The sequence below is a fragment of the Dendropsophus ebraccatus genome, chromosome 3 (assembly GCF_027789765.1).
Source record: "Dendropsophus ebraccatus isolate aDenEbr1 chromosome 3, aDenEbr1.pat, whole genome shotgun sequence".
In the NCBI taxonomy this organism is placed as follows: Eukaryota; Metazoa; Chordata; class Amphibia; order Anura; family Hylidae; genus Dendropsophus; species Dendropsophus ebraccatus.
In genome coordinates this window covers 25,252,038-25,279,597 of record NC_091456.1, presented here as the reverse complement: position 1 = coordinate 25,279,597, position 27,560 = coordinate 25,252,038, and the positions used below count along the sequence as shown (strand labels likewise).

Sequence of the window (27,560 nt, the reverse complement as noted above, 5' to 3'; positions counted from 1 at the left end):
GCAGCATTTAAGGGGTTAATGATGGGCTGTAGTCATTGACTGAAGGCCCGGCTGCAGCGCAAAAGCTGGTCCTCACCCATAATGAAGAGATTTCAGCTCCTGAACGCGCTTCATAGTTAGATAGCAAATAATGGCATACGGGTACAGCATGGGTTGTTCAGGCACACATGGCATACTTTTAAGTCATTTAGGGGTTAAAAAGGTAGCACCAGTTGATTTGAAAGAAAAAGATTTTCGCTGGACAACCCCTTTAAAGCAGATCCACTTCTAGAATAAGTTTTCTGAAAAACGAACAAGTAAAACATTTTCCAGACTCCGCTAGCATTATGCAGATTTAATTGAAAGAAAAGACATGTACAAATTAAAGGGAGAGCTCAGACTTCGTAAGTGGCAAAACAGACTTCGCTTTCTCATCTGTACAGCTAGTCAAACAAAAAAACTATTCTAAATGTGAGTATATACACAAACAAAAACCTTTATACAAGTCTGTACACAAAGTTCATCGCTTGCCAGAGATCTCCACAATCCCTCAGCAGACTGCCAAGTTGTAAGAAAAAAAAAAAAATAAAGTGCCCCTTCCCAAAAAAAAAGAAAAAAGGCTTCATGGGCAAATGAGATGAACCCTCCTTTATCAGACAGTCTGCACAAATAGTGAGCAGCTAGGAGGGGGAAGCAAACCACTAAAAAGTAGATTAGGTAGGCCTCCGGATAAGACACAGACCATCTTCTGCCCAGAATGGATCAGACTGTAGACATAAACCACCAAGTCTGTTCTACATCATTGTCTGTATTCAAGTTCATCTACACTGATCACTTTAGCGGGCATAGAAGGGAGCGGCTGCTGCAGGACATCAGATCCAAACCACTTGGCCAGTCCCACCGGGGATGAGCTCCTTGGAGGACGCTGATCTCCCATGTGCAGGTTAGGGCGATTTTGCAGACCTTGTGAAGATGCATGTAGGCCAGAGAAATTTTGAGTGCCAGACCCTGGGGAACACAAAAATGACAGGTTAGGTTACATTAGCCACTTTATAGCTGCTGTACAGGTCAATGTAAATAAAACAGTAAGGGCCCCATTACAAGGAGGGATAAATCGGGCCGATTCAGACAGACAATCATTGCTCCATGTAATAGAGACATGATCGGTTGATGAAACGATCGGCTGATTGTTGGTTTAGGATTGGACCTAAAATAGTCGTCAGGCGAAGACTGCGCATCACTATGGTCCCGATACCTTACCTCTCACCGCTCCCGATCTCTCCTGTGCCCCTCAGCTTCCCGGTCCTGGCGGCGGCGGCAGCGTCTGAGTGGCGTGCCAGCTGACAGGCTGCTCAGCCAATCACAGGCCACAGCATTCCAGAGCTGTGATTGGCTGAGCGGCCCATCAGCTAATAGGCTGCTCAGACGTTGCTGCCACCGGCACTAGGAAGCTGTGGAGCACAGGCGAGAAGACCAGGAGTGGGGAGAGGTAAGGTATCAGGTGTTTGGACATTGCTAACAATGTCCATGCAGCCTTTACTGCCCGATTATCGGGCCGACTAATAGCTCAAGTAAATAAGCAGATCGGCGCTCGTTTCCTAAAATGATCGAGCCGTAATGATCAGAGTGCAGAGAGGATAAATCCTTTGTGCTCCTCAGACAACCCTTATACAACTTTTTATAAAGTTTAATAGAAACTGTTAATGGGGGTCATTTTTTTTTTTTTTTTAAAGACTTCTATTATCATCAGGGATTTTTGGTACAAGACTACTAGAGTAGGTGTCACCCGGCTCAGTCACAGCAGCTGTTACAAGTCGCAGAGCTTAGCTGCTGTGGTTTTGTTGCAGGAAATAAAGCACCCATGGAGGGGAGAAAAAAAATAAAGTAAAACCATACAATTTCAAACAGTTATGAAAGCACAAACTGTACATCACTCTGTAGAGCTGACAGTGGCACCCACTTTCCTAGCAAGTAGCACTGTTGAATTAAGGGGTTGGCGCCTTTTGGTAAGCATATACCGAATGAAACAAGCACAGTTGTTATCCAAGATACACTACTGCATTACCTGATCGATGCATCATTGCAAGTTGGAGAGGGTTTGTCTGTCGTTGATTGAGAAGCGGATGCCCTGTCTGTGATAGTGGGTAGAACTGCTGACCAAGGACAGCTGGTGGAAGCGAATGCAGAGCTGGCAGGTCCATACCAGGAGGCAGGAGTCCTTCGGAAAGGAGGTAAATAAAAACAGTGGGAAACATGCATAAAGAATAAAAACCAAATACATTGCGGACAACACCAAAACACTTATGGATACCAAGCTGGTGCAGGATAACCATGTAGTACTATGGTGTTATAGGCTGTGTGTTTACCCCTACAATTTAGAAAACAAAGACGACATTGCAGACTGATGGACAGGCACCTGTTGCATGTAGTAAAAGACTACATGGCGGTGTTTGCTGCCTGCAGCCATACTGATCATAAACTTGTGCTTACCCTCAACAAGAGGCTGTGGCAACAAGGAAAGAAAAAAAAAAAAAAAAAAAAAAAGCGAGATTCTGTACCATTGGTGCTATGTTCACACATAGCATTCAATTGAGCAAGTCACTGCAAAATATTGTTTAACGCCACGTGTGAACATGGCCTTAAATTCTGATAAATGCAGCTCAGCATTTGATGCTACATTCTCATAAAAAGCAGTTAAAGTTCTTTGATATAGGTCTAGGGAAAGGGTGACTGACGATAAATGATACCTGCTTTACTCCTGTACCACTCTGTCCCCGCTTAGCAGCTGTGTCGTTGCCAATGGCTGCAGTGGTGCCCTGCCTCACTTGTAGTCACTGATGTGGCCTGCAGAGTCACAGCCAAAGAACCTGGAAGCGGCTGCACAGTAGGGACAGAGCAGCAGAACACCAGACACCACCATCACCCCTTCTTTGCACATATATCAAAGGCGCCCCCTGCCTAGACAACCCCTTTATAAGAGCTGCCAAATCTAAAACATAATGTAATAAGTCTTGATTGTTCACTTTTAAAATGTGTTGCAATGTGCAAGCCTTAAAAAGCACAGTATACTGACCTGCCTGTAGAAGGGAGAGTTGTTGTGGAGGTAAACCTTGTGCCAACATCTTTTGTACCAAACCAGGATGTAACTGGTGGGATGGCCGAACTACTGGCACAACAGGTACCTGGTGGAGAGGGCGTAAAAAGGAAGCTCCAGGAACTGGAGAAGCCATAGTTGGCGTTTGCCTGCCAGAAGATTTAGGTCGGTATTCTTGATCTTTGGTGTAGCGACTATGGTGGGGTAGTGGTGGAGTACACCCAGAGCGTTGAGAGGTTGGGAACCTGTTTCCCAGAACTGGAGAAGTGCCATGGACAGCATTGTCAGATATATGACTAGATCCATCTGTCAACAGACAAGGGGAAAGAATGAGAAAGAACTGTACACAGAAGGGACAAGTCTTTAATGGCGATAACCAGGCTTTAAAAGGAGTCGTCTAGATTTTCATTTACTGATTAGCTAAAAGTGTCAATGTCGTTTCAATAGTCCAGGCGATGTTAAGAAACTTTGAAATTCGGTTTATTTGGCAAATATGCCTAATAAAGCGATGTCAATTTACTGCAGAAGATGACAGGCGTAGGAGCTATGCCTGTGTCATCCGTGGCGGGTCCCGAAGGGCAGAATGCGCTCCGGGCGCGCGCCTGTGAGCTCTGCCGCCTATTTCCTGCCGCTAATACAAGATTGTAACAATGGCAGGGGACATCAGCTTATGGGATCTTTGTGATCCCATAAGCGGATGTAAAATCACCACCTGCGCATTGAGGCATCAATGATCCCAGGTCGTGAAAGGTTAAAAAAATTTTTTTAAACAGTGACACTTTAAAGATACAAAAAAGTATTTTTTTCCTAATTAGTTTCAATTTCTTCGCAGAACTCCCAGTGGAGCAGCAACGGTCTGTAAGTCTCCACTCTTTTTTTAAAATGCGATCACAAACACACAAAATCCGCAGCAGATATCAATGTAACTAAACAACGAAATTGCATTAAATCTGCTGCGGATCCTGTTGGTGTGAATGCACCCTTAAAGGAGAATTAGTACCCCTTTGACCCGTAAGAGAAAAATGGAAAATTAGGGAAGGGGAAAAAAAAAAAAACAAAAAAAAAAAAAACAAACCACACACACACACAAACAACTTATCCTCTGGGTGTGGTTTTGCAGCTCAGTTGGATTGAAGTGAACAGAGCAAAATTGCAATAACACTCAACCTGGGGATAGGGATAGTGCCATTTTTGCAAGAATGAGCTAGGCTTTTTCTCTCCCATCTCCACTGTGGCTCTAACATTCCTAATTCCCATCTGCTGTCTCATCTCAGGCTCCTAGTGCAGCAACTCTGCATGCTCAGCCAGAAAGCTGTGGGCTCATTCACACGTTCCGTATTCCACGGACAAGGAAGCCCTATAGTGGAGTCTTTCCCCACCTGGCCAATGTATCAATATCATGCCGGGAGTAGGGAAAGTGCTTCAGTCTCCACGGCACTGTATGCGCAGCTGCTTCATTACAGTGCCATGAATGTTCAAACACTTTCCCCACTCCCGGCATGATCTTGATACATTGTGCCAGGCGGGGAAAGACTCCACTACAGGGCTTCCCTGTCTGTGGAATACAACAGGAAGTGGGAATAAGCCCTAAAGATGAACTACAGGTCATAACCCATGTCAACAAGCTATAATCATCACTTTCTGGGACAGTATTCATACTCTGAATGAAGCCAAGTTCTGTATACCAGAATAACCCTCAAACAGATTTAAAATTGCCCCCACTTTTATTACCTTCATGCAATCGCCTTTCTTCTTTGCCATGGGAATTCTGCTTTCCAGAAGAGATCTCATCTTTGTTCTTTTCCTTACTTTCATACATTTTACGGATGACTGAGGTAGGTGTGAATGATGGAGACAGCTAAAGGGGATAAAACAGATGCAAGTCTATCAAGAGACGTGAACACTGGGACAAGCAATGAAGCCATCCTATCTCAGGGATACTAGGCATATCACTTAACCCCTATAAGCATAGTATCTAACATGTGGCCATAGAACTATAGTACTAAATGTTACAAAGCAAAAAAGGACAGCATACAAAAAGTTCTGTCTACACTTTTATTTGGTTATATAACTTATCTATTCTCCAAAATGTTTGAGGTAGGTGATAAAGTTTAACCAGTTTTTTTTGTTTTAATTTATACTATTTTGTAAAACACAACAGACAGAAATGTACATATTTGTGTCATCTGCTTACCATGCTGGTAACTGGGGCACCAGGGCCTGGTGATACAGATGACCCTCGCATGTTACTTACGGGAGATTTATTCATCCTCTGCGGTGGTCTAAGCATAGAAAAGTAAAAATATTCCTGTCATTTGATACCAGGGCAACCACAGCTTTAATGATTGCTAGCATTTTGATGTCTTTTACGCTGACCTGTTACGGAAGCCATCTCTGCCTTTATCCATCTGCATTTTGCCATAGACAGAGGGGTAGTAACCTGCAGCTGAGAAAGCGAGATCATGGGGTACCAAGCCTTCCAATACAGCTTGCTGCATCTCCAGTGGACTAACCTTTATATTAAAAAAAAAACAAAAAAAGAACAGATTGAATCAAAGCACATTACCAATGGCACCTGCAGTTCAACTGTATAACCATAGTTAAAGGGGTACTCTGGCAAAAAAAACATAAAAAAATTCTCAAATCAACTGGTGTCAGGAAGGTATAATGATTTGCAGTTTACATCTAATTAAAAATCTCAAGTAATTTAGTACTTAGCTGCTGTATGTGCTGCGCTTCTCAAACTTTCTATTGAAGCCTCAAGACAGGCCAAGAGGATGCTAGGGCCTCACCATCTGTGACGGAAGCCCATGCAAAAAAAAAGACAAAAAAAAAACTACCCTTCATTTGTCTCCTAAACGCTGTATAACATTAATATAAAATTAGCCAATCATGCTCCCAAACCAGAAATTGTTGCAGCCAGAGACAGAACTGTGCAGCTTATAGTCACTTTTGTAACAGCCGTCTTCCCAATAAGGGGGCATCTCACTGGTTTCAGAAGCGCTGCTCAACAGTAAGTGATTCTTTCTAGTCTGACAGTTTTCTATGGGGATTTGCTGCTGCTCTGGACAGTTCCTGACATGGACAGAGGTGGCAGCAGAGAGCACTGTGTCAGACTAAAAAGAATACACCACTTCCTGCAGGGTATGTAGCAGCTGATATATACTGAAGACTTGAGATTTCTAAATAGAAGTTACATATCTATATAACTTTCAAAAATCAGTTGATTCAGTCTGAAAGATATTTAAAGGGGTACTCCAGCAAAGACATTCGAGTTTATATTTCATTGCATATCCTTTAAAGCCAGGGATTTTCTAGTTAAGTTTATTGCCCTAAGTGTTCTCAACCATCTTCCAATCAGGATCTCAAGAAATAAGGGTGAAAATGTCTATGAATTCAAGTCCAGATTTTCAATGGTTGATGAACATTACAGTGCTCACTCCCTTTAGATATATAAAATGTTCTAGTCACATGTAGTATAATTCACATACAAAAACAAAAAAAAACAAAAAAAACAACAACACATTTATGATATTCAACAAACTGGAATCAAAATTTGTCACACAACAAATCAAGGAAATTCAACTTATTATCTCATCAGTATAATATTATCTACAGGAAGCAGGAGACAAACATTCTACCTGTGCCATGACAGGACTGTCTGCCTTGGGCACGCCAGCAGGAAATTGATCTCCTAGAAGTTGATGACTGGATGGGAACCCTGTCAGGACACATAAGTGTAAAGTATTCATTAAATACTGAAAGCAAGTAAGAGTAATAAAAAACCACCACAAGAAAGAGCTTCATACAAATAGGGATAAGGGAGAATCATGCAGATGTTCTAACCACAACTAGTCATGTGTAACACATTGTAAAAAGTCTCAGGCAGAGTTCACACTTTTTATGCTTTTCCATCCCCCCCCCTCTGTTTTATGTGAAAACAGATGAAAAACTTGTGCATATGAGTGCATCTGTTTTTCCATTAACTTCTATTATAACTAACCCTTTTTTGGTCAAGTGTGTGTGCGCGCACATATGTGCATGTGTGTATAAATAAATTTTTTTATATATATATATATATATATATATATATATATATATATATATATATATATATATATATATATATATATATATATATATATATATATATATACACACATACACACACATACATACACACACATACATACACACACATACATACACACACATACATACACACACATACATACACACACATACATACACACACATACATACACACACATACATACACACACCACACTTTTTGATCTTTTTTTTTTATAATGCAAGTCAATGGAAAACCGGATGCACTCAAATACATTTGCAAAAACGGATTGGGGGGGGGGGGGGGAAATGGGGGAGAATGCAAAAACAGTGCAAACCTAGCCTTAAGCCAAAATACATACATTTCTCTACAGGTCTTACCCCCCCCCCCCCCCCCCCATCTAGTAACATGTTGGACCTTTAGCCTTTAAACTGCAGACTGGTTGTGGCACAATAGTTTTGCACAGAAAATCAGGTGAAATCCTGGTCCAGGGTAGTCTAGTCTAGAAGTGATGACTAGATCTTATTCCTCAATGTGTTGACTGGCACAGTTCCACAGAGAACCCAAACAATGTTATACTGCACTCTGAGGTCACAGCACATCTGTACACAGGGAAAGCCACCATAAAAAAAAAAAAAAAAAGGGGGCAGACGCCTCTAACAGTGGCCGCACTTCAAGAAATAAGAGCTTTGTCACACGATGCCTAACAGAAGGGATTTTACCTAATGGAGAGGGTATTCTGGTTCGAAGGTAATCTGCAGAGGCGGCACGGGTGGGAAACACTGGTGGTATTTGAGGAGAGGGTGTTCTTTGCCTTAGAAGTGCTGCTGTAGGGTCTAGGCTGCCCATAACATTGGAGGACGGATCAGAAATAGGCGGCCCAAGAAGCTCCTATTTAGGACATTAAAATATCATATGGTTACATTTTGATACTGTCAGATTGCAACAAGTTACAAAGCGGCAGTATACGGGTCTCCCCACTCATGGTGAAAACTACTTACCTGCAGAATATTTCGCTGGAGTGTGGAAGGACCTGTGACATCGCTGGAGGACATCAAATGGCCGTCTAGATTCCTCTACAGAATAAAATATGTACCGTTATGTTAGGTGGTGTGTAAAATTAATGTGAAAACTTTGTGTGAGCACCTCCACCTCCACACCAAGTGATGTTTCTTCACAAAAGTGGTCACAAAAACATAACCAGGCATGATATATCACAGATCATGTTACAGAGGACACGGGGGAAGGGGCGATTCAAGGTTTTAGATCTCAATAGGCACAGCCTAAAAAACAAAAAAAACACTACTAAACAGGACAAGACATACACAACATGCAGAATCATCCCTATTCAACTGCTATACAAAAATTGCAAAGTGCAGCCAGACTTAGAATTGCCAGAGTGGGATGGTCTGCCTGCAAGGCATGCATTTGAAGGTTTTCTCATGCACACTAAAAAGCAGTCAAGCACTTAGGGGAAAAAAAAAAGCACTATGGTAAAGCAGAAATCTTCTGACATGCTTTCCCATCCTAATAGAATAGTACTTACATTGACTTTGGGTTGGTTAGGAAGTGTTCCACTTGCCTTCATACTGCTTACAAGTTTGTTGAAAGCAGACATGTCTCCATCTTTTGGCTGCTTTCTAGGTCCGGCCATGGCCGTTAAGGCTCCTTCCAGTTGTTCAGCCATGAAAGGAGTTGCAATCTTCCCCTCTTGCTCGACTTTCAAACCCTTAAGTCCAGCTTCAACCTCTTCCACTGACAAGGCCACTCCAGAATGTGCTACATACAAGAAAACGTGTTAACCTGCTGTATGCTATATTCTTGAAACGTTTGCCTAGAGACTCTTGTAAGGGGAGCGTCATGCGCAGATTTTTCACACAGCAATCCTGTGTGGATTTGCAGCCTATGCTATGACAATAGCCAATTTTGTTTATGTAAAAAAACATTAAGGTATTTGAAATCCTCAATGGGGAAATTCTGCAACAGACCAGAATTTAGTCAGTGCACACAGCTCCGTTTAACTTCAAGGAAAAATATGTAATGTGCATCAAACAGATAATTTGGGTGTTTTTAGCGTCCTGATTAGGGATGAGCGGATTTACACTAAGGGTGGGTTCACACTACGGAACCCGCACGGATAAGTTCCGGTGGATTCTGTCGCATCTGACATGACATGTTCTTTCGGCGGACAGCGGGTCCTGAGAAATAGGGTTTCAAAACAGCTGGCTAACAAGCCAGAAGCGGAGTCTAGTGAATTGCTTTCTTAGTAGTGTAAATTCACTAGTCCTGATCCCTACAAGGTGGCTGGAAAAGGCTATATTTGTCTATGTGAATCAGCCGAGCTCCTATAATGCTAAAGCCAGATTTTCCCTACATGATGGCACAACGACTGTCTGAGGTAAGGAATCATTTTGTAGCCAGTTTTCACAGGTAGACTTTAAAGGAGTTATCCAGGATTGGAAACACACGTCTGCCTTCTTCTAGCAATAGAGCCACTAGTCTCCAGTTTGGGTGTGATTTTGCAATTAAGCGCCATTACTTTCAATGGGACTGAGCTGCAGTACAACACCCAAACTGGAGACAAGAGTCATGCTGTCTCTAAAAGAACCCCTTTAAGGAAACAAAGCAGTAACTCCCACTTACTGCTTTCCCGTAGTTTCTCCTTGTTCGCGGTTAAGCTTGACAACAATGGTTTTAAATCAACTTTGGCTTTCTGCAACATCTCCAAGATATCAACTTTGTCAGCAGTGTCTTCAAACTGAATGGGAGCAAAATAGTTTGCAGAATTTTGCCCAAGACTGGGAATGACTTGCTCCAAACCTGCAAACAGAATTGTGACTTGAGAACGCGAAGATAATACTGTAATATGAAGAGGGGTTTAAGCCTAAATAGTATGATCCTTCTAATATAATTAAAAAAAAAATAAAATAATTTTTATTGATAGAAAAAGTATATTAAAAAACCCCATTTAGGATCGAAATATGTTGCACATCTCCTGGTGGGTCTGGGCGACATGTCAAAAGTGACAGCGACACTATAAATGCAGTAGTGGTAGAACCTAAGGAACAAAACCCTGAAAATATTCCATTTATTTGATAAACTGAGCAGGTTTGCAATGTCAATGTAAATTTAGTAAATGCAGAAAACTAAGAAAAGTATAGGCAGAACAAAAGCCACAACCCCACTTTAGATGCACAAAGACTGCCAAAGACATACATTGTTCATGTGATTTTAGTCATTACTGTCTGGTCCCAATATGCATTTGTGGCATAAGCACAATTATTAGGAACCTACATTAGGTGCCACACTGTACAACAATGCCAAAAAGTTTCTTAGTATTTGCAGCATGGGTCGTCTTGCCCCTCAGTTAAAGGGGCAGGTCACGTCTACTGTATTTTTATCTGTTCACAACATGGCACCCTTTGGAAGAACACGTGACCTTACAACGTCACTTCGCCTACTCCACTGGGCCGGTGCTGGTTTCTTGTCCAGCTTCTCTTTCTTGGTGAAATTATGCACTGTAACAAGTACACAGAAATTTCCAAGAACAGTAACACTTTATTCCAGCAATGCACATAATATTAAACATACAAATGACAAGGAGATACACAGCAACAAACCCCTACCCTTGGCAAAGCGGAAACACCTGAAATGTGCATTGGGTAAGGAGGAGGAGGTGGTAATAGTGTAGGTATTGTACTGTGTATTGGCCTGGTCATCCAAACTTGTGTTTGGCTTTATAAGTTCTCTAGCAGGGGGCATTTGTGCACTGTGCTCTTTATTGTCTATTTGTTTGTGTGTTGTATGCCCCCACTGCTGCTTCCTTATACATGAGTGGTCAGTGCCATTTGATGACTTATATAGCAATATTTGCATTATTATACTGGAATTTATAGGCTACTCCTTCCTCCCTAGGGCATTGTTGCTGTGTATTGCCCTTTTCTCTGTTATTATTATGTGCATTGATGGAATAAAAAGTTAAAATTTGTGAATACGTGTCCAGCATAATTTTTTGGGTGAAATTATGTACGTATATGGGTATGGACAGTGAATATTGAGGCTTTTTTGGTAATAGTTACCATGAATTACTATAGAGGAAGCTTAGTGACAATACAGTTACTTTGTTCTCCATAGGGTGCCATTTTATAGATGGATGAGCTGTCCAGCCAGACACCATGACAGGAGGTTAAAGGAGAAGTCCGGTGAAAATTTTTATTACGGGAAATGCTTATAAAGTGCTTTTTTCCCTGCACTTACAACTGCATCAAGGCTCAGTGTCCCTCCAGTGCCCTGTGTCCATCAGTGTCCCCCTGCCATCCTCTCCAGCAGCCACAGCCCTGGGGGTCGGGACATGACATCACCGTGTTATCCAGGAAGTGACCACCATTTGATCCAGGAAGTGAGGCCTTGATGCAGTAGTAAGTGCAGGGGAAAAAGCCCTTTATAAGCATTTCCCGTAATAAGTGTATATTGGGGATTTGTATAACTTTTGGGGGAGAAAATAATAATTTAATAAAAATGTTTGCAGGACTTCTCCTTTAAGGCTGCAGAGCGAGATGGCAAACAAATAAAGGACAGCTAGTAAGTGTTAATAATTATTAAACATGCAGTAAAGTAAGTGGCCAACCTCTTTAAAACCTATAACCCAGCTAGAAAGGGAAGATACAGAAGCAGTAGTAGCTAGCCATTCCTGCAAATCTTTATGGATTATAAAAGGTATGACACTCCAGAATCCACTTTCCCTCAATAAGCCAAAGCTCCAAAAAGCACGTTTTGTTAGGTTCAAAAAGTAAATATAGAAGAAGAGTTTACCTGCGAGTCTCTCTAGCTCCTCGTGGGGGGTGGACCTCAGACTGCTGGACCGACTTCCAGAGTGGCTGTGATTGGAAAACCACCTGCTGAATCTGCTGGCGGACACTGATCCCTCGCCTAGTACATCCTCAATCATCTGCAAGAAGAGAGGCAGCGTCAGTCTCACAGGTGCCAAAGAGTCAATAGGAAGACTTGGTCTTGAGCGGCAGTGGAGTCACACTTACCTGAACACAAAATATCTGCTCTGAACACGAAGTCCTTTATGGAGTAGTTTTAATGCCCCAACAATCAATACTTCACATGAAAACAATGCAGGGAATTTACAAACTACAAATCCAAGATACTTCCACTCTGCAGACACCACATCTTATTTGATTTTAGCACAACTCTAGATAAGTGGCAGCAATTTTGCTCAAAAACCTGAGGCCGAGACAAGCTACAGGTCACAATTTACAGAGTAACTGTGGGCCACAACTGGACAAAAAGTACAAAAAGTAAATTGGCGAGGGAACTGAAGGGTTACAGGTAGTGAGATATCAAGCCAGGTTTAAAAACACCCACCACAAGTGCACACCATGGTAGTGATTTCTTTTTTTTGCACAAGCATGCAAAAGGTAGTGAACTCTATTTTGCCACCAACCAAATTCTCCCTCACCCATACATTAGCAAAAGACCCTTTAAGGCTGGTTTCACACGCTGCAGTTTTTCACAATGCTCTCTTCGTTGCATGTGTGTGCATTTTTTAAAAAGGGGAACAAAAAACACTGGCAAGATGTTACACTGAAGTCTAAAGTGAGATGTATGCTTTTTTGTTTGTGTCATTTATGGATCAGTCCCCATGTGTTTTTATCGCCCCAGGACACAGTGTGCTCTGGGTATAGAGTTTTCCCCTCTATAAATGTTGAAAAATGCCAGAGAGAAAAACAATGTGACAGAAGTAACAGAAATGCTTGAAATTCATTGTGTGTGAATAAGCCCTAAAAAGGATCTCTGCTTCCATGAAGGCGGCATGCAGACTGTTCTATGGGACTCACCGAGGCAAGGCCAGGCACGCTCTTATCCAGGTTAAAAAATTCATTGAAGTCAAAGTCTCCAGGTGCCGCTTCTGGTAGAATGGCCTCTCGAGGCACCTCCTGGTCGGCTGTAGGTTCTGGAGGAAGAGTTGCCTCTTCCTCCAGGACTCCTCCATTACATTCAAACCCTAGTAATATAAAATTAAAAACTTAAAAATTCAGCACTCACATTTTCAGCACTCAACACAACACAGACTTCCTTCTGAAAAGCCATTTTTAAAAGTTTCAGGGTTGCAAATCATAAAAACAAGCGCATAGTACTGGTGACTGCTTACAAGTACTCCGATTAAGCTCCAGAAAGGAGATGCCCATGTGAGTGCGTGCATGCCCCCATCCCACATCCACTGCTTACAGCCTTTGTGTTGACACTCTGGAAACACAAGCTCAGCCAATGGCAAGGTAATTGCTATGAGCAGGGAGTAGATGATACAAATACTGGTGTAATTTTCCCATAGCAGCCAAAGCCTTCATTTTACCGGAGTGCATTAAAGGGGTTATCCAGCGCTACAAAAACATGGCCACTTTTCCCCCTACTGTTGTATCCAGTTCAGGTGCAGTTTAGCTCCATTTACTTCAATGGAACAGAATTTCAAAACTCCACCCAACCTGGAGACAACAGTAGGGGGAAAGTGGCCATGTTTTTGTAGCGCTGGATAACCCCTTTAAAATATGAAAGCCAAGTAGAGTTTGGTTTCTATGGGCATATTACATACATTTGTTTTGATCGGTCCAGGCCTAGGTATTCAGACCCCTACCAAGAATCGGGAGAAGCCCAACTCTTCCTTGCAGTGTGCGGGAAGAGGATGTGCTGGACAGGTCTGGACACTGCTCAGACCCAGACTGATCAAAACTTTTGACAAAAAACAAAAAGCCATACTAACCTCCTCCCCTGCATCAGCCTGCTCTGTGGTGATTCTGTCCATAAGAAGGCTGACATTGGGGTGGTGGGGCATGGTCAGATGCTCCCCAAAGTCCACCACTGAGCCTGTAAATACCTATGGAAACCACTGCAGTGGGGCATGGTCACATGCTCCTCCATCTTATGGACAGCCTCACCGCAGAGCAGGACAGCACAGTCTAGAGGAGAGGAGCCTGATTTTAGCTCTATGAGGTACACAGGGAACTGCGGTCAGTACAAATCCCTTTAAGTACATATTGATTCTAAAAAACAAACAATAAATGACAGTAGATGAAATAATAAAGACTTTTCAAATGCATTTACTTTCACTTAACCAAACAAAATCTAGTGAGAAATTGATTCTATATGGCATCTGAATGACAAGGTCACACAGCCTTAGTCAGGATTGTGGTGAACATTTTGTTTTTATTAAATCACTGGTCCATAGAACACCATTCCTTTGACTTTATTTTCCACTTGATCCCAATGGGAAGAGAATTTGAACAGTAAGTCAGCTTAAAATATTCCTCACCTGCAGCCAAGAGCTTAAAGGGGTCATTCCCAAGTCAACTCAATATCCCTCTAGCCATGGGATATTGGAGGGGGGGGGGGGGGCAAACTGATTGGTGGGGATCTATCAGGGTTATTGGGGCACAATCATGCCACAATGTATGGAGTGCTCACCGAACGTGTGCTCACTGCATTAACCACCTAATATATTTTTTTGTGTATAATGTAGCCCATTTAAATGGGTAAGACACAGCTGCTTGTAAGGGTCCATTTACTCAGAAAGATCTGACAGATTATCTGCCAAAGATTTGAAGCCAAAGCCAGGAGTGGATTTGAAAATGAGAAATCTCAGGCTTCCTTTATGACCGATCTGTTTATAGTCTGTTGCTGGCTTTGGCTTCAAATCTTTGGCAGATAATCAGAATCTTTCTGTGTAAATGGATACTAAGGTGTTAATACGAGTCTCTCAATACATACACATCCAGCCTGCAGCAGGAGCACCACCACACTAATGAGAACTACACTGCACAGCATCTTTGTGGTTTAAATGTTACAGTCAACTCTATTCTCCGCTATATTGCCTCCAGGCTAGAGGACAGGCCCTGGTCTTTCACTGGCAAGCAGGGTAGAAAGTTGGCTGTTCTGCCATGAACAGAGGATCACTATACACAAAAATTCCAGAGGAGAATGACTGAGCATGTGCGCCCTCTAGAATTTGGCTCGTTGGGTGGACATCTACACTACTATACATTTTAAGCCACAGGCGGGTGTAATAACCAGTCACTTGATTTTTGATTTTTATAGCTTCCAAATAGTAACATTATATAAGGAGATTTACTATTTTTTCCATACAGGTACAAGCCCTTTAACACATCACACACACATATACATATACACACACACAGATTATTATAAAATGCACCGACCCCTTAACTTGCCTTCCTTCACAGAAGTGGCTCTTTTTCGTGTTCTCTTTCTTCCTTTCTGATCCTCCTCAAGGATTTTGTCATCAAATCCCGTAAGCTCTATGGTCTCCGACTGGCTTGTGGGACCACCAGAAAACCACTCGGGCTCTTCTTCTGTGTAAGAGTCGTTCCTCCTTCGCTCACCAAAGACTCTCTTACTGTCACCATACTCTCTCTGCAAACATAATTTATAGACATTAAACAAAATCACAGCGATACATAGGATCTGCAAACATAATTTAAGTTTACCCACATGTAATGCCACAGCAGAGGGGTCTTACCCTAAAGCGTTTATCCTTATACTCCTTTTCGCGGTCTCTTCCATCACGAGGTTCTCTACCATCTTTTTCTCCACCACGCAAGTCACGGTCAAACCCTCTAGCAGCTATTATTCTTCCACTACCGATCCTTCGGCCACCAGCAAGACGTAGGCTCTCATTTTCTTTATTATCTAGCGGGCTTCCAGCCCGGCGTGAACCCACGGCAGCAGTGACATGACAACCTCCCCCAAAACTTCTCCTTTGTGGGCTTAACACCACATCAAGGTCATCCTCCTTTACACGTTCTCTGGGGTCTGAAAAACAATTATTTATGCTCTATAAAACCATATAGAGAAACACTTTACAAGATAGCATGCTACCAGGAGACTAAACCTTATGAATACACAAAAGGAAAAATAAAGTATTCTGGCAGTGGGACTTACATTTACAGACTTGGGCACAGCAACTATGTAGATACTAGTTGAAAACCCTCGCCGGAATGCTATGGCTAGTAGCAATATGGATATTGGCGGACCCCTTTCACATGCTATGATGTATATAAGCAACAAAATTTAAGCTTGCTGAGGGGCTGATTAATATGCAAAAGGAGGTGGTTACAGAGAAGGGTAGGCAGATTGGTGCACAAAGGTTGAAAGAGCGCCCCAGCGCGTTTAATGCTCTAAATCTGCATTTTTATAAGTTCATTTTACATGAATCCAGTGAAGCGTAGAAGAATTTTAGCAGTGTATCAACATAACCTGTGTTTTCAATCCACTTCTGGTTTTGGTTGCAAAATACTGAGCAAAAATACTCTGTGGGAACATAGCCTAAGGGTAGCTTCACACTACGGATCCTGGTAGTGAGAAGTTGAATGGGTCACATACAAGCAGCAGAATTTTTTATTCCGCTGCCAGTATGTGACCCGGCCCCTTTAACCCCCCCAAGCCCAGAGCATACATTACCTGCTTGGCGCCACAGCTGTGTGTGAGGCTCCCAGCTCCCCATCAGCCAATCAGTGCACGGCAGCTGGCTGATGGGGAGCGAAGGTAGGTTGGAGCTTCATACACAGCCGCAGCGCTGAGCAGGTAATGTATGCTCCGGGCGGGGGGTTAAAGGGGCCGGGTCACATATCCGCATTGGAATGAAAATTCCGCTGCGGCTATGTTACCCCATAGACCTTCCCACTACCAGGATCTGCAGCGGATTTCACTGCAAAATCGCAGCGTAAAATCCGCTGCAGATCCACGTGTGAAGCTACCCTAAAGATTTATTAAGTGGTTTGGAAGAGGCTTCATGTTATCACCAATTATACTAATACAAGACAGTATGTTCCACTTATATAAAGGGATTATGCAGAACTAGAAAAACATGGCTGCCTTCTTTTAGAAAGAGCACCACTCTTGTACCAAGTTTGTTTGTGGTACTGCACCTCAGTTTAATTGACCATGATGGAGCACAGTAGTAATACACCACACACAGCCTGAGGACACTTTGAGAAGAAAGTGTCCTCAGGCTGTGTGTGTGCTGTATTACTACTGTGCTCCTGTGCTCCATCATGGTCAATGAAACCGAGGTGCAGTACCACAAACAAACTTGTACATGTGAACGCACCTTTAAGGATGAACTTTTCTAGTACGGGACTAAAAAGATTGAGCTATTGCACACCGTCTGCTCCTGATCAAGACATTAGTTAAGACTTTTACCCTTTATATATGCATGCAGACATCGGTGCAAGGGGTGTCTGAATTTTAATTTACATTTTTAGTATTTTTTTGTAGATTAAATTCTGACAAAACCTTCTTTTTCGATTCAAGATTGCATAAAGGCGGCCATCACGGCTCAATGCTATTTTGACAGCAAGGTAAGTGTGGGTATGAAGGTATAACAGTCAAATAAAACTAGAGCTGTAAAACAAAATCTGGAAATTGTTTTGCTAGCTAAACTGTTAACAGATGGGAGAGAAACAAGTTGTAAGAAGTATATACAAATCAGGAAATGCTACAATACATGTCCTGTATGAGTGTCTAATGCCAATCATGTGACTTTGGTGAATTACTACAAAGCATCATCTGGTTTCAGGAGCCACATTTCACACACGTGCCCCAGATGCCGTAGCCCATTTTACCTGCTATCCTTCGTTTGAGAGAAGTTCTTTCTGTGTCAGATTCTTTTCTTAGGCAGTCAATGGGAGAACTGCGGCCAGAATTTGGGTAGAGAGATGCATGCCACTTCTCAGGATCCCAAACACCATCACTACAAAAACAGAAAGCGTACATCACAGGCGAATAGAGACAGACAAATCCTCTAAGGATTACTTTGCACTTACCTGTCATATTTATCTGCCAAACAGGACGGCCTCTGTTTCGAGTGAGGCAGCTCCTTAATGTCTAGAAGTTCTTCCTGTTGTAAAGGAATAAAACACAGTCACCGCTTTGGAACAAACCCATACATGTAGTAGAAGACACTTCAGTCCATTTGCCCCTGAACAATCCTATAGATACCTACAAATCCAATTGTGGATCCATCAAAGTTTAGTTTTGTTTAATTTCAAGAACAGCGCCACAGACCATTTTGCTGTTAAGCTTTACAAAAACTTATATGTTAAAATATGAGCAAGACCAGTGTTGAACCTTCTGATCCCAGTGAAGCAAGCGCCAGACCAAGGTTGGCATAGAAGTCCCGCCTCTGTGACAACCCATTAAAACCTTTTTTCTCCCAAAATACGACACATACCACTTATAAAGTTGAACCTGTAATGTGCAGGAGCTGCTGTGAACATCACCCGTGCAAACATGGGTGACAGTATCTCTTTAAACAAGTTTGCATTGGTGGCAGCCCAAGCGCTGAGACTCCCGCAGATTACTATAACAAAGGGGCAGACGCTCTCCGCAGAAGACACTCTGCCCCTTCATCTCCGCTCTAAACAGCTAATGCGAGCAGTCTAGGGTTATAATGGAAACCTATGAGACTTCTGCTATAAAGAACTGCCGGAAGTTCCATAGACTATTATAATTCCATAGACCGCTCATTGTGGCAGTATAAAGCAGAGATAAATAGGCTGCTGAGTGCGTCTTCCCCCTCATACAGGCAAGTGTCAGTGGTCTGAGCGCCCAGACCCGCATCCATACAGACTCCTGACATGTCAATATGACATGTCATATTTATTTATAGGGAAGTTACACTTTAACAGCGCTGCCCTATTTTGTTGAAAATTCATCACCTTGGCCTCTGGCCCCTCAGGCGATCAGTCTAAATTCCAAACAGTATGTTCTGGTGTATGAGCGGAAACTGGGTAACAACCTGCCACCAGATGCTGCCACCAGTAAATACATAATTCACTAGGGCCATAATTATCCAGCCCATGTGAAAACATACATATTTACTTTATTTTCTCATTTATCTGCCAATACATTCTGTTTAAGATCAAAAACTTTTTAACATGACTTTTTTTTATATATACTGTTTAAATAAATCCTCATTGTTAAAGTATCACTGTCGTTTAAATTTTTTGCAGAAATCAGTAGTACAGGTGATTTTAATAAACTTTGTAATCGGGTTTATTAGCCGAAAAATGAACTTTTATTATGAAAAAGCAGTTTGAAGCTCTCCCCCCTGTCTTCATGGTTCTCTATGGAGAGGGAAGGGGTGGAGGGAGATGAGGCACCAAACAGGACAACAAAGTTAATTTACAACTACATCACCGGGCTATCTCCTCTGAAGTGCCTTATTACACCAACAGATTTATCTGACAGATTTCTGCAGCCAAAGCCAGAAATGGATTTGAAAAGAGGAGACATCTAAATCTTTTCTTTATGACCTGTTCCCTGTTTATAGTCTGTTCCTGGTTTTGGCTGCTGAAATAGGTCCTAAATCTGTTGGTGTAATAGGGCCCGAAGTCGGCACTGACCTCTGAATAGCGGTTTTCATACAGCTCACACTGTGTAATCCTTTGTTTTCTGCTGGTGACTAATCTCCCTCCTCCCCCTCCCCTCCCCACAGGGCTCGACTGATGTAAAAAAAAAAAAAAAAAAAGGGTTGAGATTTCCTGATAATGAGCAGTGAAAGAGGGAGGGGGGGTACCTGTACTATTGATTTCTGCCCAAAATAAAAATAAGACAGTGACACTTTAAATATGTTAAAAAAATATATATATATATATATATATGTGTGTAATATATATATATATATATATATATATATATATATATATATATATATATATATATATATATATATATATATATATATATATATATATATATATATATATACACATACACATACACATACACACACACATACAGTGGTGCCTTGAATTACAAGCTTAATTGGTTCTGGGACCGTGCTTGTAATCCAAATCCACTCTTAAACCAAAGCAAATTTTCCCATGAGAAATCATTGAAATGCAAACAATTGGTTCCACACTTTAAAAATGATTTTATACTCTGAACAACATGTAAAACAAATACAAACATTTATAAACAGCTGAATATGTGATATAAGTTACTGTACAGTATAGTAGTCAGCATGCGGAGTACAATGTATAGTAAGGGCATAAACCTGAAAAAACTGCAGCAGTTTGTAGATACAGGATGGAACTGCAGATCCTCATAACGCAGTAATGTAGTACAACAGGCTAGAATAGAGGAGCAGGGCTGCTGTCAGAGGTCTGTGTGGTCACATGACAGCAACAGAGAAGGAGTGTGTGATCAGCATGGACCAATCAGGACTGACAGAATGCAGGGAGCATGAAGGAATGAGCAGGGTATATGTTGGCACATACATGCAGCACTCTGTGGAGAGAGGGATTACAGCTATGAAGAGATTACCTCCACAGTCCTGTCCCCTGATGCAAGCCCCAGCCTGAAGTGGATCTGCTATGATTTGGAAGGTGAGGGAGACTTCCTGGCCATGCCCCTCCCCCACTCACTCTCCCTCCCAGTACAGAGTGCTCTTAAACTAAAATAATGCTCTTAAACCAAGTCACAATTTAGAAAAACTTGTGAGCTCTTAAACCAAGTTACTCTTAAACCAAGAGTGTGTGTGTGTGTGTGTGTGTGTGTGTGTGTGTGTGTGTGTGTGTGTGTGTGTGTGTGTGTGTGTGTGTGTGTGTGTTAGATATAGATATATATCCCTCTTCAATCCCCACCCATAATGATACCATAAGCAGGTCATTGTTTAAAGTAGACCAGGAATTGTAAGGGTCATTATTTTAGTGCATGGCCTAAGGTTCTTCTGCTCTCTACCTTCTCATTAGCCAAACCTTTTGGTTCAGCAGTGTTCTCTGAACACAAAGCATTTGATTCCCTGGAACTGTAAGAGTTGGATGCTGCCATAGGGAGTTTAGGGAAACACTAATACAGCCATGGGCTTATTTCCTGCAGTTAAGTGTCAGACATTCGGGTATGGAGTAGGCTGCCAAACAGGTCTGCTCAACACTACTAACTGATGAGGTGGAAGGGACCTGTTTAACCCTAGGCCATGCACTGCAATGACGACACTCCCAATCCCTGGTCTACATTGAAGAATGACCTGCTTATGGTATGACACTGTACCGAAACGGAAAACTGAAGAAAAAAGTCCAGAGGGGCACCCATTTTGGTTGGCAGCGCTACCAGAGGATGTTAAGTCACACATGAGCACTTGTTTATGCTGCTTTTTAAAGGGTTAGGTTATTTCATCCTACAATTGAGTTTATATTCCAGTATGTGATCGCATTTAAAACATAGTCAAGATTTACTCACTTCAGATTACATGTGATCATATTTAATGTCATGTAAAAGTTTTAAAAAGTTTATAAAAATTATAAACCACCACATTTACACACAAAACAACAACAACTAAACTCTGTAAAGTGAGTAGCACAATGGCTTTTTGTCTCACACACTGCTACACCCAGCCAAGAGCGGTGACCTGAGTTGTAACACAGCCCTGACTGAGTAAGGCCACTGGCACACAAGTATTTAGGTCAGTATTAGTAATCCAAAACCAGGAAGTGTCTATGACCATTTTATTCCGGGGCTTAGATTACAAGCAACAATTTAAAGTGTCACTGCCGTTTAATTTTTATTTTTTTGCAGAAATCAATAGTACAGGCGGTTTTAGGAAACTTTGTAATTGGGTACATTAGCCGAAAAATGCATTTTTATCATGAGAAAGCAGTTTGAAGCTCTCCTCCCTGTCTTCCATTGTTCTCTATGGAGAGGGGAGGGGTGGAGGGAGATGAGACACCAAAACAGAAGAAAGTTCATTTACAGCTACATCACAGGGCTATCTCCTCTGAAGTCAGCACTGACCTCTTAATAGAGGCTTTCACACAGGTCCACTGTGTAATCCTTTGTTTTCTGCCCAACTGATGTAAAAGTCGATATTTGCTGATAATGAGCAGTGAATTAGAGAGAGGAGGGGGGGGGGGAGGGGCCTGGGGAAGTCTTTTAGAATGCAGATAATGACATTTGACTAATAACCCCAATTACAAAGCTTCTTAAAATCAACTACTAAAAAAAAATAAAAAAAATTAAGACACTTTATTGAAAACATTGCATAAAACGTTGTGTGAAAATGGCATTAGACTAAAGGAGCAGTTACAGGAGATTTTATGTACAAGTCAGAGAACTTCCCACAAAAGGATTCCAAGTGGTACATACACCAAACAATCCTTATATTTATATACCACCAATAAGGGGAAAAAAAAAAAAAAAAAAAAAAGTCACAAGAAATTCAAAAAAGGGAGTAAGGCAGAGGGGTGCAGGGGAAAAAAAAAAAAAAAACCTCACCCGTCCTCGTGCCTCTGTAGCGCTGCTTCCAGGTCCCGCTGACTGCTGCAAGTTGTCATTTTGAGCTGGAAACTGGGTAGGTCATGTAACCGACTCTTCCAGCTGCAATGTCACAGCCCAGCTGAACGATTGCCTGCTCAGCCAGTCAGTGACTGGGTGGTATCCTGCCCCAGTCACCGATTGGCTGAGGGGGTAATCACATGGCCAAGTATGTGATGTTGCAGCTGAAAAAGCTGCAGGACACCGGCGGCTGTCAGCTGGATCCAGAAGCAGCACTATGGAAGAATGGGGATGGATACACCTACTTTGTTTATTATATTCATCCCTCTGCCTTCCTCCTTTTATGGATTTCACCGGACTTCTCATTTAAGGCTACATTCACATTTAGCATAGATAGAAGCCGTTTTTTACAATATCAAACTAAGCCGGTGGTTAACCTGTTCCTGCAGCTGATACTGCCATATTTTTTTCCTATTTGGATTACAGGCACCTTTGGGTGTGCCTGCAATCCCAACCACCATAAAACTCTGAGCAACATACAGCCATCAGAACGGCACTGGCCGTTGTTTGTGCACCAGTGGTCGCAAATAATTGACAAGATAATTTGAGCGGCCATATCGAACAATGAAGTGTATTTTATGGCAAGAATGGCCGTTGTTTTAAATCGGCAACAGCTGTTCTTGTTATTAAAAAATATACTGTGTGAGCATAGCTTAAAGGAGATTTCCGGCCAGACCTAACAAAAGTGCCGGGGAGAGGGAGGATTAAAAAAAACAAAACATGCTCTTACCTCCCGGCTCCGGTCACCTGATCGCCTCCTGGTTACGGACAAGATCGGTGACATGATGTTCCAGGCCAGCTCAGCTAGGCAGCGTCAGTAGTGGGATCCTGCCTCTGCCACTGACTGGCCGAGCAGGTCTGACAAGTCATGTCCCAGGTCACCCCTCTCAGACCAGGAAGAGGCCGGGGACAGGAGTGGCGGTATACAGGGACCAGCGCTGGAGCCAGGAAGGTAAGTGCATTATTTTTTTTAAACTCTGGAATCAAGAAGCGTTTGTATACAGCACGGATGGGAACCTTTGGCCCCCCAGCGGTTGCAAAACTAGAATTCCCATCATGCCTGGACAGCCAAAGCTACGCTTCGGCTGTCCAGGCATGATGGGAATTGTAGTTTTGCAACAGCTGGAGGGACGAAGGTTTCCCATCCTTGGTATACAGGAATCAGAACAGAAAACAGTCAGCCAAACAATCGTCTACCACATGGGAAACGTACGACCACCTTTAACATGTAACAGGCACAATACCTTTGAGTATCTGTGATTAGATTTGCTCCGGGGGGCCTTCCTGGTGTCAGCAAAGGGATCTCTACTGTCTGATTCTTCTTTGTGATCCATTCCGACGAGCCCAAAAAAGCCTCTACACACCTGAAGAGAAGCAAGTTACCATTATACATTGCACTGAAAAACAGAACACCAACGTCACAAACTGAAGTCCTTCCAGCTTAGCCACCATAAAGGGGCACTCCCCCACCATAGAACTATAAGCAAGCCTAAATACTTGTTGGATATCAAACACAGGGGCTGATACCCTTACAGCTACATCACCCTGGTGAAGTTTCCCTTTGGCACGGCAGCAAAACTGACAGAACTGATCACAGTGTGGCCCATGTTTGAGGCCTCCGACAATGACTGTACTGGTCCGGACTGGGAGACATCACCAGCACCATTTACTTTTCCAAATACGAAACTTTAGTAGTACCAAAGCCTATAGCCAGACAGAACCGCCATGGAAATGATGTGAACGCAGGCCAAGAGGAGACTGCGGAGACATGCTAAACCCATCGGGGGAGCGCTCACAGTAAAGAAGGGAGGGAGGGGGGAGGACCCACACAGTAAAGAAGGGGGGAGCACATACAGTAAAGAAGAAGGAGGTGGGAGCACATACAGTAAAGAAGAAGGAGGAGGGGGGGGGGGAGCCCACACAGTAAAGAAGGAGGAGGAGGGGGGGGGGAGCCCACACAGTAAAGAAGGAGGAGGAGGGGGGGGGGGAGCCCACACAGTAAAGAAGGAGGAGGAGGGGGGGGGGGGAGCCCACACAGTAAAGAAGGAGGAGGAGGGGGGGGGGGGAGCCCACACAGTAAAGAAGGAGGAGGAGGGGGGGGGGGAGCCCACACAGTAAAGAAGGAGGAGGAGGGGGGGGGGGAGCCCACACAGTAAAGAAGGAGGAGGAGGGGGGGGGGGGGAGCCCACACAGTAAAGAAGGAGGAGGAGGGGGGGGGGGGAGCCCACACAGTAAAGAAGGAGGAGGAGGGGGGGGGGAGCCCACACAGTAAAGAAGGAGGAGGGGGGGGGGGGGGAGCCCACACAGTAAAGAAGGAGGAGGAGGGGGGGGGGGAGCCCACACAGTAAAGAAGGAGGAGGAGGGGGGGGGGAGCCCACACAGTAAAGAAGGAGGAGGAGGGGGGGGGGGGGGGGAGCCCACACAGTAAAGAAGGAGGAGGAGGGGGGGGGAGCCCACACAGTAAAAGGAGGAGGAGGGGGGGGGAGCCCACACAGTAAAAGGAGGAGGAGGGGGGGGGGGGGGAGCCCACACAGTAAAAGGAGGAGGGGGGGGGGAGCCCACACAGTAAGAGGAGGGGGGGGGGGGGGAGCCCACAGTAAAAGAAGGAAGGGGGGAGCCCACAGTAAAAGAAGGAAGGGGGGAGCCCACAGTAAAAGAAGGAAGGGGGGAGCCCACAGTAAAAGAAGGAAGGGGGGAGCACATACAGTAAAGGAGGAGGGGGGGAGCACATACAGTAAAGGATGAGGGGGGGGAGCACACACAGTAAAGGATAAGGGGGGGGGAGCACACACAGTAAAGGATGAGGGGGGGGGGAGCACACACAGTAAAGGATGAGGGGGGGGGGAGCACACACAGTAAAGGATGAGGGGGGGGGAGCACACACAGTAAAGGATGAGGGGGGGGGGGAGCACACAGTAAAGGATGAGGGGGGGGGGGAGCACACAGTAAAGAAGGAGGGGGGGGGAGCACATACAGTAAAGGAGGAGGGGGGGGACACACAGTAAAGAGGACTTCAGGGCTGAGTAACTACCATAGAAGAGCAGTGACCTGGCTGATAACAGCAGACAATAGCGTGTTGTATTGAAGTGATAGTAAACTTGGCTTCCTGCCCACAGACTACACAGGGGTATACCGTAACCGTACCGTGTCCTACCCCGCCGGTGTGCCGGGCTCTCATACAATGACCGGGGATTTAGTCGGGCGACTATGAAGCAACCGGCCAAACACCTGCCAGCCCTAACGTGTCCCGACTACGGTTCGGCCTGGTACACCGGTACTGATACAGGAAACAACGGGAGGCTGCCGGCAGAATGGAGTACAGAGTGTCCCGGTCACCTGCGGCACATCCCGGGCCAGCACCAGCCCCGTCTTACCTGAGTACACCCCCACTTTCTCCCGGTTCCCCTCCCTCTAATACCCCCCGCCGCGTACACACGCCGTTTACGTACAGCACGCAGAGCACGCACATAACGCACGGCACGTACCGGCCCCGCGGCTCCCTCTCCTCCGCCGGTCTGCTCTCTGCTGGGAGCTTCGGGGCCTTCTTTGTCTTCTCGGCTCACGTCGCCCCCGGTCTACAGTATTGAGCTCCCGGTCAACTCAGGCACCGAAAGCCGCCTACGTCGAGAGGACCCCGAACGTGAAGCGTCACTCAGTGACGTAACGGGGCGTGCCTAGCGCAGGCTTAACCCTTTAACTAGTGGCGCGGCGCTGGTCACGTGATGCGGCTGATGAGACTGTCTGCACTAAAGTGAAAGTGAGGGATCAATTAGGGTCTGTGGTGTATAGAATCGGAGGGGTTCCTAATAAATAGCGCCCCCTGGCGAGCAATGGTGGCAGCTCAGTGAATTGTGCTCTTAATTTAGGGGAGTACCATCAGGAGAGGCAGCAGATCTGCAGCAGATTTGACGCTGTGTTCAGTTATTTAGATCTAATCTGCTGCGTATTTGCTGCGTATACGGTGTGTGTGTGTTTGTACCCAGCGGGTACAAACACACACACACCGTATACGCAGCAAATACGCAGCAGATTAGATCTAAATAACTGAACACAGCGTCAAATCTGCTGCAGATCTGCTGCGTATACGGTGTGTGTGTGTTTGTACCGTATACAGGGGAACGCCAGCTATTGTTTTTTCTTTCAAATAGAAAGTTATACAGATCTGTAATTTACTTCTTTAAAAAACAAAAAAAACTCCAGTCTACCAGTACTTATCAGCTGCTGCATGCCAGCAAAAAGTGGTGTATTTTTTCCAGTCTGACACAGTGCTCTCTGCTGCCACCTCTGTCCATGTCAGGAACTGTCCAGAACAGGAGAGGATTTCTATGGGGATTTGCTGCTGCTGTGGACAGTTCCTGACATGGACAGAGGTGGCAGCAGAGAGCACTGTGTCAGCCTGGAAAGAATACACCACTTACTGCAGGACATACAGCAGATGATAAGTACTGTATATTTTCCAATAGAAGTGAATTATAAATGTATATATTTTATGATGCCAATTGATTTGAAATGTTTTTTTCTTCTTTCACTGGATTTCCCCTTTAATCTCTGTCCGTGGTACATACATTTGTAGTAGAGATGAGCAAACTTGCTGAAAGTCCTCGGGCTGCATCCACCTTCTCCAGGCAGCGGGATTTAAATACTGATCATTCGGCAAGATTGTTCATCTCTAGCACTATCCACAGCTGCGGGTATGGCTACAGATGGGCACCCGTCTGCATTAAGGGTGCCTTTACACAGACAGATTATCTGACAGATTTTTGAAGCCAAAGCCAGGAACAGACTAAAAACAGAGAACAGGTCATAAAGGAAAGACTGAGATTTCTCCTCTTTTCTAATCCTTTCCTGGCTTTGGCTTCAAATCTTTGGCAGATAAATCTGTCAGTGTAAATGCACCATAACACAGAGCCATTCATTCAGAACACGGACATGTGACATGTACAGGGGGGTGTATGGGGCCATAGAAATGAATGGGTCAGAATAAGAGGATGTGTGAAAGGGGCTTTAAAGGGGTTGTCCAGCGAAAAAAAATTATTTTTTTTCCAAATCAACTGATCTCAG

General features: G+C 43.8%; 2 protein-coding genes across 8 annotated transcripts in view; one reads left to right on the top strand and one right to left on the bottom strand.

The window, feature by feature from the left end:
* Window positions 1–319: 319 nt before the first annotated feature.
* On the bottom strand, window positions 320–26,166 carry EIF4ENIF1 (eukaryotic translation initiation factor 4E nuclear import factor 1). 6 transcript variants are annotated; one of them, XM_069961230.1, is made up of 19 exons: window positions 25,967–26,166; window positions 23,744–23,863; window positions 17,990–18,063; window positions 17,789–17,916; window positions 15,685–15,977; window positions 15,365–15,578; window positions 12,992–13,158; window positions 11,958–12,093; window positions 9,789–9,965; window positions 8,692–8,924; window positions 8,147–8,221; window positions 7,868–8,036; window positions 6,715–6,794; window positions 5,450–5,586; window positions 5,268–5,355; window positions 4,805–4,931; window positions 3,053–3,379; window positions 2,045–2,197; window positions 320–987 (listed from the first exon to the last, which is right to left on the bottom strand). In XM_069961230.1, the coding sequence occupies exons 2-19, from the start codon at window positions 23,831–23,833 to the stop codon at window positions 779–781; spliced, it is 2,877 nt and encodes a 958-aa protein (XP_069817331.1). In that variant the 5' UTR covers window positions 23,834–23,863; window positions 25,967–26,166; the 3' UTR covers window positions 320–778. The 6 variants fall into 6 exon arrangements, with proteins under 6 accessions (XP_069817331.1, XP_069817327.1, XP_069817333.1 ...); XM_069961226.1 differs by having other exon boundaries at window positions 25,985–26,165; XM_069961232.1 differs by having other exon boundaries at window positions 8,728–8,924; window positions 25,985–26,165.
* SFI1 (SFI1 centrin binding protein) overlaps window positions 25,967–27,560 on the top strand; it is a 36,753-nt gene continuing 35,159 nt past the window's right edge. For both annotated transcript variants that reach the window (XM_069961225.1, XM_069961224.1), the window contains exon 1: window positions 25,967–26,256. The gene's annotated coding sequence lies outside the window, so the exon portion shown is untranslated. The remainder of the gene's footprint in view (window positions 26,257–27,560) is intronic.

Bases quoted from the DNA above. Each gene is read 5' to 3' on its own strand.
- EIF4ENIF1 (XM_069961230.1), bottom strand. From the start codon at position 23,833: ATGGATCACAAAGAAGAATCAGACAGTAGAGATCCCTTTGCTGACACC. The intron at 8,037-8,146 runs GTAAGTAGTTTT...TGTCCTAAATAG, and splicing joins TCCAGCGAAATATTCTGCAG to GAGCTTCTTGGGCCGCCTAT. The intron at 4,932-5,267 runs GTAAGCAGATGA...TATCCCCTTTAG, and splicing joins GTGCCCCAGTTACCAGCATG to CTGTCTCCATCATTCACACC.